Genomic DNA, 20,319 nt, shown 5'->3' on the forward strand with positions numbered 1-20,319 from the left:
GAAAAGCAGAACATGATCACATTTAGGGGCTATCTTATCTCCTGCAGTCTCACTGGGCTGGAGTTTCTTTTCTGTAGACTGTGATATTTACTCTGCAATACCAATATTTTTTCTTATGTTCACTGGTTCCAATGCTGAATAAGTCAAAAATAGAAATGATCACACATTAGTGCCTAAACCCCCCAAATTATGTCTCTAAAACCACCACTCAAACACATCCAGTGCTGGTCTGTAGTTGTGCAATTCAAAACTTGGATAGTGGCAGAGCACATTATGCTGAGCATGTTCTCAACACTCATCTAGCCCTGACCTCAAGACAATAAGCCTTTAATATGCCAAAAACTAGACTTTTTTTCCCTAAATATGGCAGTAGAGATTTTTTTTCTTCCTGTTGAAGAAGGAGCAAGAATCCCTTATGACTGCCCTTGGAACCTGCACAGCAAGAGGAGTGAAGATCTGCCACTCTGCCCAGACTTTTAAATTTCCCAAAAGAATATTCTGTACATAAATATGCAAAGGTTTTCAAAATTAAGTGTCAGAAATGTTTCAATATGAGCATAATCAGACCACAGCATTGGGAGATGTTCCTTCACTATAATAAATGAGCCAGAAGGAAAAAACACTGTCCAGATAAACCCTATTGCATATTATGAGGTTAACCAAGGAGAATTTACTCACACATTCAGACATTGCAAAATGCAGTGAAAAATAATATGAGCAGCATATAACTTACAATGTCACTATAAAATACTTAACTCATAATTAGATAAGTCTCTTTGTATTTATGACAATAATCATTGGTAACATTTTTTAGTTGGCTTCTGACGATATGAAGAAGTACTTTCACATTATGGAGTCTTAAAAAGGAGTTTATATGAAGCTTCAGTTAGTGGCCCAATTAATGGATAATACACAGAGAAGACTACAGAATTCATTAGCTAATATGGATTACAGATTAGACATTAGTAGGAAACACTTGGTATTTCTTATTTCTGAGAGATGAAGTAAGGAGAAACAATACACTGGTAACACATATTACTATGAATAAAACACAAAATTATTAGGAAAGTTATGTTTGCCTGTTGAAAAGATCTGGGGCTTTTTGTTACTCTCTTCAGTTACCTATTGTTCTCTGGTCTTCCATGGGAGGAAGATGCTTAGGAACAGCAGTTTTCCCTGCGATTAGGTATCAGAACAGCTACTAGTGTGATGCTCAGATTCCCTAAAAGAATCAAGCATTGCCCACAGAGAAGCCCTGTTGACTGATGGAACTTTGCCAATGGAATTAAAAAATAATTTATACTACCTTTAGCATGGGTGTGAGATAATAGCGTTTTCAGAGAATATGTGAATTTTCTCCAGAGGAGGAAAAAAGCCATTCCAATTTTCAGAGTACACCTAACACGTGACTGTGATACCACCAGAGACCAGGTGTGTTCTGCTCAAGTGCCACAGAAGCATTATATCTCTGCCTGTACTATCTATGACCCTGCTGGGAATAAGGTCCCTGGGAGCATGAACTTTCAGAGTCACAGCAGCCAGAGACTTCCTACAAACAACATCCTCATTGCCATGAGGGTCCCTGCACTGAGGTGAGTGTGAGGAGAACAGACACAGCACCTGCAATGGACACACAGGACTCTACCATTTGTGTAACACACTTAATTTTTATGTCTGACATGCACATAAATGATTCCAGGCAAAGGAGCTCACAAAAGACTGTGTCCTGGTTTCAGCCCCAGCAGACTGCAATCACGAGTAGCACAAAAGCAATAAAAGCCACTGATTATAATGCCATTGCACAGCACACAGCCATCCAAAATGGCAGCAGTCACCTAACAAGAGAACAGAAAATTTGTTACCAGTTTAACAGTCTTATTTTGTATTCTGTATGATGCAAAGATCTTAAAAGCACACCCTCATTTTTACTCCACAGTAAGCAGCCTCAACATTAGCTGAAAAAAACAGTATTTCACAAATCTCACCGGAGCATGGTGGGGTAGGGTGCCAAGAGGTTCTCTTTCACATGTGTTTTCTGAGCCAAATCTTATTCAGATTTGCTCCTCCAGCAGCCTGTCCTCCCCCCATAGTTTATATATCAATGTAAACTAGCACAACTACAGCAGTTACTCTCAGCCCCCTGTGACATGAGAACAACTGTCCTCCATCACACCAGTCCACCTGTGAGAGAGATGTCCAGGATTCAAGAGGTGCATGTTGGCGTGATCTGACCAAGAACACAGAGCTACTAGAACACTCCCTCTTGGAAAAAGTGAAGTTATTTCTCCAACACCACACCTTTGAAAACATCTTCGTTATGTATACATGCCAGCTGGGATACTGCATCTAATTCCTGTCCTGCATAAGCATGTTGACACTGTTGTACACCACAACGACACAAAGACTCCGACTTCAGAAGGCTGAAAAATTACTCCTTTATTTTTGGGATGTGTCTACCCTTTTTATACTATTCTACACAGACCAATTCAATTGGTGAAGCAGAGACAAACCTCTTCAATCACATTGGTCAGACCAGAGGGACATCAAGAAGCCCCTCCTAGGGAAAAAATGTAAACAGATTTACAGTTACAAAAACATGTCTCTTCTTTACAGAAAGTTCTCTGAGAAAGGAATTTCAGAAACCCAAACATCTCAGGCATGAACCAGGGCTACAGCATGTAATTTAAAAATGCTTCACTTGGAGCCTGTGAAAACTGTTGGTTGCAAGAGAGAAGGAGCACAGTCTAGGAGCACAAAAGATTCTGCTACTCTATTTATACCTGGAGGCAGACATGAAAATTGTGTTCAATCCTTCAAAGACTGCTCCAAGGAGATTCAGGTCCCACTTGCACAGAGATGATGAAGTGCTTTTAACAGCTCACCTTGTAAGGGCCCCCCCTCCTTTGCTCTCTGCTGTCTCTGAGCTGAGAGATGTTTGTCTGTAACAGCACCCAAAAAAGCAGCCACCACTGCTCTCTGGAAGCACCTGTAGCAAAGGGAGCCACAAGGGCTGATATTTCTGACAGTGTGGACATACATTTTGTCATTGATTTTCAAAGAGAGGAAGGTTTTGTTTCTGGCCAAGGGCATGAACTAAGGAATAGGGAGAAAACAATTTAGTAAATTCCACCATCTCTCAAAAATAACCCACTGGAAAATAATATTAAATTATAGTAATTTTAAATGCAGCAGGTAGGACAGTTTTTCTGATGGGATGATAAGGCAAAACAAAGCTAAATACAACACAGCTAAAACAGTTAAGTCTTCTGTCTGATATTAATTTCACCGAGTCTTGTCAGATACTGTTAGAAAGTATATCACCTGGATGGCACTTATAAAAAACTATTTTAAAAACTAAAATCTAACAAGTTCATCCTGCAGCACAAGAGAGGTAATTTTCACATTTCAGAAGATAGTTCTAACAAGCCTGCTTAAATCTAAAAAGTCAATGCATATTTTAAAAAATCCACTTCCCATCTGTTCATTGTGTATCAACCTGGAGGCAACCACCAGCCAAAAACTTTGATCATCCAGCAGAATCTGGTATCTGAAGAGCACAAGAGGATTATCTCCATTGTTTTACTCTCAAATGTGTTAGGAAAATAAGAACTTCCATAAAAAAAAACATCTTGCAGTTGTAATGACATTCAAATATTCTTGAAGCAGTAAGGCAAACTGGCTGAAGTATCTTCCACTTACAATCACACAATTCTCTTAAAAGGTTCTACCTGTCACTCCATTGAGAGGAGGATGTCTAAATAGAGTCCAAGAAAAGAAGGAGTTTGAAGAAAAAATGTTCAACTATTTGCCCAGAAAATGTATGCAAATGTTATGTTTATTCTTAAGGTAAAATCACAAATACTATTTATGTACACTGAAGAGGAAAATAAAATAGTCCTGCTTGTGCCACTTCAGTAGTCTCAAATCCCCATTTGTGTAGCAAGTTCCTGTATAAACTTACTGAGCTTCAAATTCATGGTCACAGAATTTGCAACCAATCAATAGATGACTGTACTTTTGCAGTTTCCACATTCACCAATTCCATCAGTTATGTCCCTTGCAATTCCAAACAAACTCAGAATTAGGTAACACTTAACCACATACTGTCTCTTTGAACAAGTAAGCTGTTAATCATCAAATACAGAACATGAAATATCCCTTAGCAAGGATTTGAGGATTATCTCATCTAATTAGATATAAGCATGTTTTCTAATCTGGGGGTTTAAGCCAAATCCCAATAAAAAGATTTCCATTGATTTACATAGAGTTTTGGATCAAGCACTGGGAGAACTAGAATATACAATTTGAAGAAAGACAGACCTTAAAATAATGTGTAACTAAATGATGAAGGAAAAAAATTGTTAACTGAGTTACATCATCTGGCACAGGAATAGACTTGACAGCCCATGTCCCTCCTAAGGTAGAGTCTCAATAAAACACCACTGAGACTTTCTGGAATTCTTTGACATCATGAAAGTGTAACAATCCATTCAACCACTTGTTTTCAGGCTCCTAAAAGCAGATTTGATTCTAGTAGACTCACTACAACACATTTTATTGTTTATTTCTATAACTGCCAGCCATCCACAGACACTGGACAATAAAGGATGAAGATAAATTATCAAAAGGAAAACCCAGAACTCTGCATTGAAATTAAATAAGCATAGCCCTTAATCCATCTTAAACAGTTTATTATGTAACTGTTGATGGATATTTGTTAGTTACAAGTTTATTTTGCTTTTAAATGATCCTACCAACTAAGTGTTCACTTCAGCTCTTGAGTAGTTGTTCCACTAATAGGAACCCCCTGTTAGCATGCTTTGAAGTTTATAATCCTCCACATTATTACTTAAAAATAAGAAATCATTCTGCCACTTTGTCTCGCCAGAAATAATTCTCTCCTCCTGTGTGTATTCACATCCTTGAAACACTACAGAGTAGTTGTCATCTCTTCTCTCAGAGGCTTCCTTTTCCCCACAAGCTATGAAGCTTTATTTCTGTCACAGTGTTCTTCCAGGTGAGTAACCCTTTCATTTCACACCATTCGTAATTCTTCTTGCTTCTCTTTTAAATTCTCTGCAGTCTGTAACCTTTTCTTAGCAATGAGATGCACAACTCCAAACAAGCAGCTCTATACTGGCAGATAAATAGAAAAGCTATTTTCTTTGGTCTACTGCAGTGAAATATCTTTTTGTCTGAGTCATACTGGTTTTGTATAAGCAAAGAAGGATCAATACAGAAATGAAATTTAATTTAACACATCATATATCCATATGCAACTATTCATGAAATTAGAGATAACAAAAAATGTGAAATTAGTCTAATAAAAATTATTACATGCTTTTTGATAATTTGCTGCATTGTACAAGAGGTAGTTATTCCAAGGATATGACTATTTAAAAATTGTTCAATTATACATGAAAAGAATTATCACCATTTCTATGAGAGAAAATGTATTAATGTTCAATTGAGCCTGAACTAGTGGTGGAACAGGTGAGAATAAACTGCTGGATACCCTGACTGAAGGTTCAAAATGGCATTTTAATGAATTAAGTACAGATTAATTTTTGTATGAAATTACCACAATGGCCTATTTGGGTTCCACTCAAGCTATATTTCAGGAATAACTGCACGCTTCTGGATTGTTTGTTCATTACCAGCCACATCTGTGCTGGCCCAGGACCAAAGCAGTGTCCTTTCCCTGATGCAGCTATCTGCTGCTCATAGGAATGGCTATTTAAATGCAATTAGTAATTGCTGTTAAGTCTGACTATAAACCACAGCCACTTCTTTTCTCATTTCATTTTGCAGTCCATCATTATTTGCTGGTTACAGTATCCATAAAGTACTAATTTGCTGAGTGGTTCAATGAGTATTCAAAGAGATACTTCATGAGGCCTGATTCTTCTCACTTGAAAGCTTGTGCAGAATGGAGTTTGTCAAATGAGGTCTGTTGTAAAACTGGTGCAACAGGAGTTCAGGCTCAGAATGCAACACAGCCACTTAGACCCATTACACATGTTACACAGACATCACACCCATTACACAGACACCACTGCTCCAATTCCTATTGCTGGACTGAGCTGAAAGCCCAAAGCTGGGGAATGACAGCTCCACTGTAGCTTTTCTTTTGAGGATTTTGTCTACTGTCTCTCATTACCTTGATGATGAAACACAATGCTGTAGGATGTGTGCAGATAAAGCTCAAATCTGCACTATCAGCTGTAAAAACTATCCTACAGTAAAGTGCGTTCTTGGTGAACACTACAACAGCAATTGCTGGAGCATGCAAACCCATCATCTGCATGCTTCTGAGCTGCTGATGAAATCATTCTAATAAAATGCCAGAAGTTTTCCCACCTTTGCAAACTGTGCATCTCTGATTCCACCTATTTTATGTAGTTCCCTGGAATAAAGAAGGAAATTGCCAGAAATTCAACCTAGCAAACTGTCAGACACAGAAAAACCCCAAAGGTGAACATAATTGCCAGATGCTCCAAGTCCTCATTAAGTGCATGCTGACAGAGTTTCATTGCTCTTGCAGGAAACTGCATTGCACTTGCCCAGTGACAAAGGGTATGCACCTAAGGCCAGGTCCTCCGCTGGTATAGGGTGGCATTGCTCTAGTGGCTTCAGGGTCTCTTAGCCAAGGTTCTAGTCCACATGACCTGGCTGAAAACATCAAGGAAAACTTCTTTTGCTCCTGAGCAGACCAGGTTTTTGATAGCTAATTAGGAACTATTTTACATTCAGCAAAATGCCCATTGATCACTCTCCTACACTCTCCTACACTCTCCTACAACTGGATCATTCAGGGGTATTTCTCAGGCTTATTTCTTTTTGAATAGGCTCATTTCTTCTTCCTTGTTTGCTTCCCAGTTCCTCTCTGTGGACTGTTGCCTCCTCTTATGTTGCACATAATTTCAGGGTCTCTTGGAGTTTTCTCATTCATTTCAGGCCATTTCTCAGCCCTGTGATTCTGTTTCAGCTGTCTCTCATGTCCTCATTTCCCCCTCTTCTGCTCTCGCATTTCCTCAAGTAAAACTGCAAAACAGTTTTTCATGCACTTCTAGTATATTCAATATTGACACAGAAAGATCAGAGATCTGAAGGGCACATCAGATTGTTTTTTTCTGAGGCTGTGATCTCTGTACCATATTTTCATTGAGGAGGTGAAAAAGTTAAGGAATAGAAGACATAGATGAAGCAGTGGAAAGTAAAAGCGATTCAAGTTTCTTAATGAAAAACAATAAGCAAAAAATTCTAAAGTAACTGTTCATTTGACATATAGTTCAAATGTGTCATTAAATTTTTAGACCTAGTAAGCAGATGTGGTTGTGTGAATCCAGCAAAGCTAAGACTTTAGCACAAGCTCATAAATAAGGGTAAAATCTCCATTTCTAATCCTGATTATTGTCCAAGAACATTCTAACATCCTCCAGAAAATCCTAATGTCTTTTCTGAGAAAAATAATATAACTCATGCTAAAAATGCAAAGGTGAGGCATATAAACAAAAGATACCTGGCATTTCAGTTCCTCTCACACACAGATTTTTACAAAGATGAAACAACTGCAGATAAATACACCCACCTAACTAAGAAAAGAATCTGAGGTACTGGATCTGTCCAGACCCCATTTAAATTTTTTTCCTATAATCAACTAACAATTTAAAGAAAATATCTAATATACAGCTCATTCTTTAAACTAATATACCCCAACACTATAATCCAACACTTTCCCTTTTCTCTTCACCTGAAAGTAATAACAACATTTGACCAAAAAATTCACATTCTGCATGCCATTAGTGCTATTATGTGAGTCATTAACTCTAAAGAAAGGGGAAAAATAGGGTAAGAGTCCTAGCAATAGTGACAAAGTATATAGTGCTTTTTTCCAATTCCCAATGCACTTCACAAATCCTATTTGAATTTTTGTAATTCAGTTTTATGAATGTGAATAAAGAAATAAACACCTGAATAAATTAAACTATAAAATTATTTTTCAAAAGTCATGCAGAAAGAAAAAATGGATTAACTCATGTTTTAAGCACCAGATTGGATTATAAAACACAGTGGCTCTGCCATCAAGTCTATTGTGCAACCTTGCACCAGTGACTTAATATAATTTTATTTTCTGCGCAGAGGATTGAATGAAGCATTACCAGCATGTAAGATCTGGGAGGAAATGCAGCCATATGACAGAGAAGCAGAAATGCCAAGAATAAAAGTCACGCTTTTAACTCACACCCATCTATTTTACAGACAAGACTCCCACCTTGGATAAGTGTAAGCATATAGTTCACAATACAGGATGCCTCTAGAAACACTAGCGCATTGGGATAGCACATTAAGAGAGAAGCCTATTAAATAAAACAAGCAACAATTTCTAGAAGAGAACTTCATACAGCCTTGTACTTTTCTGAACAGTTTTCTTACATTCTCACAGTCATTAAAATGCATAAAATGATTATTTCCAAAACAGCATTACCATGAATTATCACCACCCATGTTGCCTAGCAACTGGAGTAATTTTTGAATAGTGAGCTATATAAACCAGTATCTGGAGTTTGTGCAAATGGGTGTTCATTTGAGGGTTTAAAACACATTCATCTCGGAAATCAGAGGCAGATAATGCAGCACTAACATAAAACTGAAATACTCTTAAGAACATAAAATGGCACTAGCAATTACTGCATCTTAGCAAAACCTTTCTGTAGCAGATCTAATCCAAACCATATTTGGTCAGGCCAGGAACTGACTCCCTTGCTCTTCTTTGAGCTTGCAAGTGCCCCTTTCCATTTTTTTTTATTTGAAGATATTTGACATTCCCATGGAGAAAATAATTCTTGCCGAATCTTCTGAAGGATTTGTTCATACCTCAAGATCAAAAGAAACTGGTGACAAAAAATGGCAATGTATTTAAGTCAAATGAAAATTATATTTATTATATATACACTTAGCTGGAAGAACTCAGTGGTTCACACTGTGACAGAACAATGTGCTTACTAAGGTTCAAAATAGGCCGGGAAATAGTGACACTGAGAGATTAGAGAGAGATTAAAAGTACATATATGAAACATAAAAACTCCCAGAAATCACAGTCTGGTCACTCATTAGCTGCAAGTGTTTGCCCAGTGTAGAGATTCTTGTCCCATCTTCAGACCCATGTGAAATTTGACCTGAATACAGGACAAGAGCCCCATGTCTGAGAATTTCTACATTGCCTTCTTACGACTTCAGAAAACAAGTTCCTGCTAAAGCCAGTATAAATCTTTGTTACTATTCCCAAAATGGGAGTGTATGGGGGGCTCTTCCCAAGGGAGAAAGATTCCAACTGAATGGTTTCCAAGGCTAAGCCTTATGGGTAAAAATTAAAGAAAAGCAACATGTGCTGAAAAACAGCATGTGTTTCTAATAGAGACTGCAGGTGGAGGCAAATTCATCCCTGGCACAAACACAGAGACCACTGAAGGCAATGCAGTGGCATCTGCTCACACCAGCTATGAATCTGAACAAGCTTTTCCTTACAACTACTACCTGTGGAGATAATGCTGGATACAAAACTGAAGCAAATTTAAGAGCCTGCAGCCTCTCAGAGTTTAGAGAACCAAATTTTTGCAGTCAGAGAAAAACTATGTATTGTGAGTTTCCAGGTTCCCAGGAAGCCATGCAGTGCCTACTGACAGGCTGCCATAAAATATTTAATGGCTGTTTAATAGCTCAGATACAGAAAAGATGTTCCATTTTGTCTGCTGCTCTATGGAAATTTACTGAGACCACACACAATGTGCAGAGCTGTCACATAAGAAAACATTTCCATTGTTTTCCTTTGGTCCCACTCAAAAAAGGCAGTTAAAAATATAATTTTATACTAAACAGTGAAACAGAACACTGCCTAGAGAAAGGGGAATTACCCCAGTTAGAGAGGCTAGTCACTGCTCTGAGCAAGAGCTGCCACTGAACACATATCATCTCTATCTGTGGGGTACTGAGCCTTTTCTACAGTGCACACACACACATCCAGATCCACCTTCCTCTCATCTCCAGGAAAGGAGCAGGATGAACATGCACTGCTGGATCACTGAGCTAATGGTGTCTGTGCTCATGCCGACACCAAAACTCTTGTTTCCATTGCTCAGGAATAAACCGCATATAGGAAAAAAATGTTTTCTGCACTCTTCTCAGCAAGAGGAAGAAAAGGTTTGCTCCAAAATATGCCAGTATATTTTTCAAATTATATTTTAGAACTCCTCTTAGAAACAGGACATTGCCTCTGATTTATAGATGACCAACCACTTCTCTACACTCTATAATAACTTCTTATAGGAAGAATTCTTATTAGGAGTGAACTAAAGAGGGGATTGTGTCCTGAAGAGAGCTTTGATCTCCTTTCAGCAGTACAGATATTGACAAGAAAATACGCTGACATCTCTGGCTGTGTAGACTCAGAAGTGCAACAGCAAAAAGAGATTGAACACACAGCAACTGGAAGATGTGTTTGGTAATGCTTTTCTCCTGGTCAGTCATTGCCAGGAAAGAAAATTGTTGTATTTGGTATCTACTCTTTGTATGTTTAGTTCTAGCCTAGCAAGCATGGCTAACATTATCTTTTGTATTCCTATCAGTGACCTTCTCTTCAATCCATAAAATCCAACGGGAAGGAAGACAGGTTTTTGATAAGTATTGCCTGAGTAACACTATGTGAAATGCAGAATTCAAGCTCTTTTCATGCTATGACAAGGTGCATGATGCATGAAACATTTAATGAATATTAATTCATTTATTCTCTATTTATACATAGAAATTTGGTTAGTCATTAACTGAATTCCAGCCTGATTGAGCTCCAGGATTGGGAATATTTCCAGAAAGAAATAGGTTTTAGGTCCAGACTACCAAAAAATTTTTGAAACTAAAGGTTGGAAAAGAAACAGAATTATAATTCATTTTTACTTGCCAAAACCAAAGATGCAATCTTGAATGAACATGTGTAAATAATCATGTTTGCAGCCTTTTAAATGCTAAAAAGGGTAAAATGCATGGATTGAGATATTGTTCTGTGGATGACTTGGTTCATTCTCCATGTCATCCTGTTGTTCCTAACTGCCGATGTCATACACCTGTCCCTCATGAATGGTGACATTCATTGGCAGTTTGATTACAAGATGCTGCTGGAAGCCATTCCCATGATGCTAGTTCCTACTCCCTAGGGTCTAGGGAGAAAACCCACAAAATCAGAAACTTCTCAATAGGAAGGCAGTGTGACTCCCTAGGCCAGGAAGTGAATCCAAGCTTCCTCTCAGACCTGCACACATGACACATAGGGAGAGGCAGTGATGACAAGAAATGAACACAAGGAATATCCACTAGGTGAGAATTTCCCTTTGTTTCCCAGAAGCCACCTGCAGTAGCGAAGGTCATTGGTTAACTGTGGCAAATAGGGTGTACTTCTTTTTCTTGCATATGAAAAGCTGATACTGAGATTCAAACCATGCAAAAAAACCCCATACAGTAAGCTTAGATCACAGAAGGAATCTCATGACAAACATGCATGCTCATTGTGACATGTATTTCCAAGAAAGTAAATTCCAATTTTCTATAATTCTAATTTTCTATACAACACTGCATTATGATTATGGCAGCAATGCTCCTCTCCTTGGAACAAATATGAAACGCTCTCACATGCTTTGAAACATTAAAAAAATCTTGGAACAGCCACAGAAAACAAAACCCTAATGTGTTGAACTTCAAACCTTAAGCCCTTTCAGCCACCTGGGTCAACTTTCAGTAGGCTTCTTCCTTTGAAACCTATTTGTCAAACACAGTGTAGCTACCAGGTGTAAGGTCAAAGAAGATGCCAGTGAACCTCAGGCAGCTTTTGCCATGGCTCAAGAGGGCTGCATCAACCCCAGCAAACTGTTTTCTTCCTTACCCAAATCTGCCTCAGGCCCAGACAGACAAACTACTTTCAAGCATCCTCTCATCAGGCGCAACCCAGACCACCACTTACTTGTAGGGGATGTGTTTGCTTCCATTGACAAGGGCCAGGATGACATTGCCCAGCGCTGGCAGGGAGAGGCAGAGGCTGGAGCTTCCCTCACGGTTTTTGCTGAGCACTTTCACGCAGCTGCCCAGGTCAATGAGGTGCAAGCGGCTGCGACCTCCAGACACTGCCATAAACAAAGAAAGCAGACAGTTAGTGTGGGCCTCCAAAAGCAGCTTCCCAGGAAAGCAAAAGACTCACCACGACTTGTGAAGAGGAAACAACCCAGGAGCCTTCCCTAATTCCTGTTAGCAGACACGGCTGTAGGGGTCCTGCTAATGCACTGCCAGCCTTTATGGCTGTACATTGCTGTCTACTCCAGACTTGCTTAAAAATTGCTGAGTATCCACTCGCTCCTGCAGGCTTAAGTCTGTGAGAGTCACCACTGTGACTACATTTTTTTACATATAGCTCTATTAGCCTGAACCTAAGTTGGCTCTGCTTCTGTCTCTGTCACTACTGTTTCTCTGCCTGGAAAACTACAGGTTAGGAATTCCTGCTTAGTAAGCAAGGATACTTATTTTATTTTTCCCATCCTGAATACTGTATCTTAAGAAGACACTGTGGCATCTGTGGGATGTTCAACTTTTCTTCAAGTCTATATACTTTCACAGTATCATTTCAGCTAAGAAAAAATTTCCAAGATGGATTGTGAAGTAGCACCTCTGTTCTAAGAACAGTTTCTGTAAAACTGGCAACAGATCTTTATGGTTTTTTCTTGTTTACTCTGCATCAACACACTAATTCCAGAGTGAAAAGATGCTGCCACATTGAAACACCAAGACTAACAGACATTTGCTCTCTTTAAAAGTCTATGGTTCCTTGTGAATCCAGCATGGGAACTATGTAGACTTCACAGAACTGTTTCTAGCTCTCTACAGTCTCAAGAAAATTTCTTAGCTTTTTTGCATCTGATCTTGGACTACTCCTGCCCATTCCCAAGAGTTAGTTTAAAAGCAGTCTGTAGGAAAAGGCATTTTCCTACATGTAAAAGGCATGTATTTCTAGGATCTTAACTCAACAGGTACAGAATAGAATGGAACAGAATCACTAGCTTGGAAGAGATAATAGCAATATATGAGGACAAAAAACCACCTTAAACAGCAGCAGAAATACTTTCACATCTGAGTTTACCTCTATGCAAGTTAATTCACAGCCATTTTGACACAGGATCTCAACTTGCACATTTGGTAAGAAAAAAGAGAGAAGATGAACAAAGACAGAAGACCTCCTATGGGATTTGTTAATAATATTCCAAAAATATTAGTGTCTCTGTGTCTCTATATCACTGTCAATGACAGTGTCTCTGTCAACAATTGTTAAAACACAGTGGCTTCTGCTGATTTAAAGTCCTGTTAGTTCTTCATCTCTATCAGGTGGTAGGCAACATGACTTCTATGTATTCCTCTCACCAGAAAGTATCCACAGACACTCTGGGCTCCTGCACTGACTGCAGAAAATTAGGCTGCCTTGGGGAACCAGTAAGGCACCTGCACCTGAACTGATCATGGAGGACCTTTGTCTCCCCTCCAAGAGCCCTTAAAACCCCTAAAGAGTCCCCGAGTCCTCCAACTTTGCTATCCTCAGAAGGCTGGAATTCTTTACTTGAGTGTCTCCCAATCATTTATTTAGAAGAAAAAAATAAATGCATTTAGTAGCTACTGCAAATGACTGTAGGTGACTTTGCAGAATCATATATAGTAAATATTTCTTTTGCTAAGATTACCAGATTTCAGGGAAACAAAAGAATGGAAGAAATCACTACCTTTCAAAAGCTGTCATATTGTTTCCACATATACTCCTATTACACAACTTGAGAAAATCCAGAATAATATAACTTACTGTTTTTTTCCTTTCTTATTTAATTCACATGTTGAAGTAATATTTTTAAATCTACTTGATTAATTTGAAAATAAAATTATTTGTTAGGCAAGTTGTCCACTAATGTGCCTGGCTACTATAGAGAAGAGAAGTGGAACATCTTAACACTTGTTTTTTTGTCTGTGGTCACAGAGACTTTGCAGAGCTGACAGCTGAAAAATGACAATGATCCAGTTCTGCCACAATGTCATTTATTTCAATGGTGCTAAGCCTGCTTCATGACATTCCTGGTAATGAATCTAACAAGGAGGTAAGTACAGTACCAATGCCTTATTCTAACAGTCATTTTTTACCAAAATCACATGTTAGCCAGCCCTTTAATCTCTTATTCTTTAGAAGCTGGCTTTCTTTTTTCCCCCCTTTCTTCCTATCCTTTTTTAATCCTGTTACTGGAATCTATATATCTCTACTATCTTCATGGGTTTTTTGGTGGTTTTTTTTCTGAAAAGTCCTTCATTACAGCAGGAGACAGTGATAATCACTAGGCGCCCTTTCTGAGCAGCTGGAATTCCCCCTCATTCAATTATCAGTGGGATCTGACCCTGCCTAGCTTGTAAGGCCACTCAGATATGGGAACTTGAAGACAGGAGTAAGGAATGGCCAAGAGACAAAGATATAACTAGAGGCAGTAGGCAAAGCATGCTGTATACTTATCCAACAGGATCATGTCTTCTTTTTCTGAAATTATAGCCACAAGAAAATAATATTTTCCCTTTTATTAATGGTATTTGAAAGTAGTAGAAAAGGACTGTGCATGCATGTACTTTCATGTAATAAAAAATATGGAGCATTAAATAATTGCAATAATTATTCCCTCAAAATCAGCCATTTTATTCCTATAAACCAGTCTGTTTGAGTACTCACTGTCTTCCTTTCCACCGCAGGGTGGTTAATTAATAAACCTTTAGTTAATTGAGATTTCTGACTGCCAATTCCACAGGGGTTATTACTTAAATACATGAAAGCTGCATTTCCATTTAGAGCAACTTTCTGGTTTTTTCTCCTGTAAGTACAGTCAATGCAAATTTTCTTCATTTAAGCATTAGACATTAATACTGCAGTGGTGATCACCCACTACACATCATGCCTTGCAATCTATTCCTTATTACCAATAACCTATGCAGAGACAGGACCTGAAGTATATGCTCTTTCTGCAGAATTGCTTAAGCCCTGAATTTAAAGAAGCAGATGTTTCTGGTGTCTTTCAAACAAATATTGTTCCCTGTAAAAAATGATTATTTAAAAAAAAAAGAATTTTAATGTCAGAGTTTTCTTTTTCAGCTGGGTGCTTCCTATATTACACAAACCTTTTATCACTGGAATTTACTTACAAAAACCCCTCTCTGTATATCTTCAGCCATAAACAATTTGAGAGACTTGAAATAGAAGACAAATATAATAAAAAAATTGAATGGTGGGAGAAAAAAGAAAGCTTTGAAAATTATAGAAACATAAAAGTAGACATGGAAGCACCTTATCCTCACTTAAAAGTGGGATATGGAAGTAAAGAAACAAGCCAGTGAAAGCATACATGGCAAAGAGAGAGAACGAGCCTATCTGAAAAATCCAGACCCTTTACAAAGAACCATGAGAGTCCTTCATGCACACAACTAAAATATCATGTATCTCCAAAAAAGGGTATAGTTTATGGGTTGTCAATATCAGCTTCCCAGCTTATGGATTGCCAGCATCAGCTTCCACACACACTGCCCTATTTAGGTGCCAAAGACGAACAGTTAACATAAGGATGGCAAGGAATTCCAGTCACCACAATATTTTAATCCATGACCTCACCACTATCTGTAAAGATAACAATAAAGGCCAATTTGAAAAGCACCTTTTTTTTTTTTTCAGATACAGAGGCCAGCACTGGGCTGAGAACTCCCAGTGTCTCCACAAGAGCAACTAAACTGACAAGTGATGGTAATAATCCCCCATGGCCTTTAATGGCCTTTAATGGCCAGCAGCGTGGACAGCCTGCTTGTATGAATGGTCCCACCCCACACTGAATGGAGAACTCTGCTGATTTTCACCAAGAAAGATTATTGTTTGAAGGCCCAGTCTCCAGGCAGGCTTGGAGGAGAGAGAGAAGAGCAAGAGGACAGCTTACTTCCGCCTTTTCCGCTCTTCTCCATGCGGTACTGGTAGATGTGCAGCGTGAAGAGCATGTGGGAGTTGCGGTGATCCTCCTCAGCGCAGTCCCGCTGGCTGCTGCGGCGGGAGGCGATGGCGGCATCCAGGAAGAAGGCGGCCTTCTCTGCCGTAGGGGCACGGAGTTCACTCTGGTTCTGGAGCTGCAGTTAACACCAGGGAGAAACGGCTGAGAAATTCCCACACAGGTAAACACCACCAGACAAATTCTCACAGTCAATACATGGTATGGATACACTGGCTTCTAATGGGGCCAAAGGGAGGAGGCATCCAATGGAATGAGACCCTCCTGACACTGGCAGGGGCAGTAGCATGCCCTCCAGGAGCCCTCATGGCTAGAAGTGGGGAAAAAAATTGCAGAAGACATGTAAATCCCAAACTCATGGTGGATAACAGCTGCAACAGCTGCTGGTGGATAACAGCAGCAACAGGGCTACATGTTGCCCTTCAGAAAGTGTTAGAAGGAAGCAGTCCACAGGTAAACCTCAAAAAATAACAGGACTGAAGTTTGTGTCCTGCCCCATGGCATATGAGGAGCAGCCCAGAAGAGAAGCCTTTTCCTTGCCCCTTCATACCACAAGTTTATTATGCACCTGCTCACAAGCCAGGGCAATCCATTAAATGGAACAAGGCAGGTAATGTACAAAGATTCCTATTTGCTGGACCTCAATCCTTGTCACGAGCCTGCTCTTAAGTCTCCTAAGTGACAGACAGCATAGAGGGTAGAAGTTACTAACCCCTCCTAATATTAGGAATGCATGCATGTTTCATGGCACCTAAAACTAGTTTGTCTGTGCAAGGGACACGTGACTGTGCAATCTGATGGCATTAGTTTTGGCAGTAAACAGAACTGGCCCACAGCCCATAGGATAGATTTGTCTTGTCTGACATAAAAACAGCAAGGAGCTCCCTGGTCATGGGGTTTGTTCCCCTGCTATATAATATAGCTGACAGTTAAGTTCTCCAAAAGACAGTACTTCTGTTTTCTCCTTGCAACCATTAATTAGCCTGAGGAGGGATAAAGCTGAGGCCGTGCGTAGGATTCGATGACACAGCTGAAGGCTAAGCTCTCTCAGGAAAGAGGGAGGGGGACAGGAAGGAGTTAACAAGGTCAGCAGAAGTCAGGCCAGTCTCTGGGCTGATCTCACTAATGTAAGCAACAAGAAAATGTGCATACTTGGAAAGGTCCAGTGACAGACAGTACGACATATGGTGATCACTCATTTGCTATACACACTGCTGATTCTGCATATCTGTATGGCTATAATATAATATTCTTCCTTCATCTGAGGATTTGGAGAATTCAGATGTATGACATATGACTCCAAAATGTCTTGTCAGCACACAAAAAAGGCTTCTTTCCTTGCAATTTAATTCAGTCTTTCACACCGCAGAGATACATAGGTGTCTCATGGAGCTACCTCCTCTTCACTGATCTAAAATAATTCATTTTAGAAATGTAGAATTCATTTTAGGCTGTAGTGTCTGTATCTATATGAAAATAAGCTATCATAATGGAATATTTATTATTACGGTAATTGTGCTAAAATACCTGAGTAAAGAATTAAGCTCTAAGGAGATGCTGGTTGTGACACAGTTATGTAACACATGCAACGTACATATATGGATTCTTAACTGAGCCATCCATCACTCCAATGGGAACTGTGCAGACTCAAGTCTCCCATATTTACAACACTGCACCAGTTACTGGATACCAGAGGGTGAGATCTCTTGTGATACAGTAGGTATTTCCTAAAATGCTAAAGTCAGGAGTTAAGTGAAAATGAGAACCCTGATTGTTATTTAAAATCAAAACACAACTTTATAGTCCTTAGGCAGAATGCAAAAGAATGGAAAATATGACCTAAGTATGCCTAAAAAGCTTAAACCACAAAGAGATAAGACACAAAATATATTACTTGCTGTTTAAAATCTCACAGTTCATGACTTGTGTGGATGTGAGTCATGATCTCTAGATGCTTGGAGCTGGATACAGGGTACATGACCCTGTAGGTCTGCTCCCTTCTCCCTCCACTCCCCATCCCGGAATAAGCAGGGCTTTGCAGGTTCTCCACAGAAGCAGCCCTTGCATTTCAGGTTGAAAGAATGTTTTCAAGCTCTATCACCTTCTTTTTCTCCCTCTTCATCTACTCATACAAAACCCAGATTTACTCTCTCACAAACAGCAAAATGAAAGAATAGGTCCCTTTTCCCCTTAAACCAAGAGAGGGGGAAAAAAATAGGGCTGCTGAGAATTTCCCATAGTTACCCAGAAAATAATGAGCCAGTTACTCATTCCTGCTAAAACTCTGAACCTGAGAGAAGAGTTTGAGTTTTTCTTGCCTTGCCAAGCTCAGGAATTTACTTCTTGGCAGCAATTAATAAGTAGCAATTAATGCTTCCTACAACACTGCTAATGCAAATGCTATAAATAACCTAGTTTATAAAGAAATAAACAGCCATATTAATGGCCTACAGCACTTTGTGCAGTACTGTAAATATTTCAGCTTGTTTTACAAAAGAGAGATCACACTTTTGTTTCTTTTTATTTCTTTAAGAACTAGGTGCATTTTTGTTTTCACTGAATGTTTTCCCGTTTTATTGCAAACACAAGCCCTTACTCAATATCAGTTATACCAGAGGTACAAATATTTAGGCCAGGAGAGCAGATGGCCCTGCAGCTGCAGGTCATAAAGTTCTTGAACGTTTTAAAGTAAACACTTTCAAGTCTATAAACTTTATGCTCTGGGTAGTTCTTGAATTTGAAACTTCTCAATAGCTCTAGGGGGAAAAAAAGAAAAAAAAAAAAAAAAAGAAGGAAAAAAAAAAAAGGAGTCATATTACTTGTTTCAGTGTAAAATTAATCTTGGATTCACCTGCATGCCACAAATGGGGTCTTCACAAAGGTAGACACCTGGGGACTGGCCATCTTGCAGGCTGCCTGTAGCCACTTCTGACAACAGGTCTCTCAGATTTTCTTCTTTCCCCCACACTTCCACTGCAGAAATCCGGACCGAGAAGCGCGCTCCTGTCTTCTCTTTGCGTTCGTTAATCAACTTGAATAGCCATGAGATGGCACAAGGAATTATGCCAAGGTTTTGCATGGAATCATCCTTCCCAATCATGGTGTATGACTTCCCTGTCAGGAATGGGTGGATGAAGAAAATACAACGTCATTCCCAGGATCTTTACAGCCTTCTGCCAAGAGAGATTATCCTGCACAGCCTCGTAAAATCAACTTCACTACAACAAGGACAGTCAGCAATGGGAAAATATAGGCAGGTAGACAAGCAGGATGAAATCTTATTTCAAAATAAGAAATTTTTCTTCTTTCAAAAATCATTACCTCATGCATTCCCCTGACATCTCCCATTCCCAAGGCAAGGTGCTGCAGGCCCCCACCTTGCAATGATGCAGCCTCTGATGTGGTTGAATCATGGAAGGAATTGAGCTGAGCAGAAGTGTCATGGTCTCAAAAAACCTCTACTTTGAATATTGTAAGAGTGGTATTTTTTTAATACTATTTTACTTCAAAATGCTTGATTGAATTTCAAATGCTGGAGTTGAGATTGACATAAACCTGGACCCAGAATCACACAGATGTAATTTCATTCAGGAAAAAAAACCCCAAACCAACCATGTATAAGTGATCACTTGGTGCAGAAATGGGTCTACAACAATTAATATTTCACCTGGGTCAAAATCATCCCCTGTTTTTTTCAACTCTGCAATTATAGCTCTGGCTTGTCTTTGCTGTAGAAGTTTGGTGATTAGGAACAGACAGAGAATACTATCTTGAACTGCTTTAGGAGTCACTATATATAATGCTTTTAGATACGTTTTCTACAGCTCCTAAATTTAAAAGCCAAATTCTAAAGGTATACATCCTTTCAGGCAAGTACTTGTGGCTTCTTTACCTTGTTTCATTTCTTGTAGAATCTATGTGGAAAAAGATCAGTGCAAAAAATATTTCCACGCACATGTCTGTGTCAAGATCTGGGTAGGTCCATGATTTGTGGAATGGTGGTGGTGCAGTCAACAAAGCAACTGCAGAGACTCAACTCGTGCTTCACCAAAACCCCAGCTAGGGTACCTCTAAAGGACGTGTAACACTTGTGACAGTTTGTTACATGGTGGGTTCCTTTTCCATCTCATTGGCAATCTTGTGTTTGGCAGGTCACAGGGGGGATAAATATCTAAAAGCTCATCCTAGTGTCACTCCTGCCTGATCCAGGGGGGCCGTCTGG

The 20,319-nt window shown here is 39.3% G+C and overlaps 1 protein-coding gene across 1 annotated transcript in view; it reads right to left on the reverse strand.

Moving 5' to 3' along the window:
• The window catches only part of KIF26B (kinesin family member 26B), a 57,473-nt gene extending 38,267 nt beyond the window's left edge, over window positions 1-19,206 (reverse strand). Inside the window, exons 1-3 of the mRNA XM_066315952.1 lie at window positions 18,949-19,206; window positions 16,032-16,215; window positions 12,008-12,167 (exon numbers count right to left, since the gene is read on the reverse strand). Of these exons, the coding sequence (XP_066172049.1) occupies window positions 12,008-12,167; window positions 16,032-16,215; window positions 18,949-19,197 (593 nt within the window). The 5' untranslated portion in view covers window positions 19,198-19,206. The remainder of the gene's footprint in view (window positions 1-12,007; window positions 12,168-16,031; window positions 16,216-18,948) is intronic.
• Window positions 19,207-20,319: the final 1,113 nt, after the last annotated feature.

The sequence above is a fragment of the Sylvia atricapilla genome, chromosome 3 (genome assembly GCF_009819655.1).
Source record: "Sylvia atricapilla isolate bSylAtr1 chromosome 3, bSylAtr1.pri, whole genome shotgun sequence".
NCBI lineage: Eukaryota > Metazoa > Chordata > Aves > Passeriformes > Sylviidae > Sylvia > Sylvia atricapilla.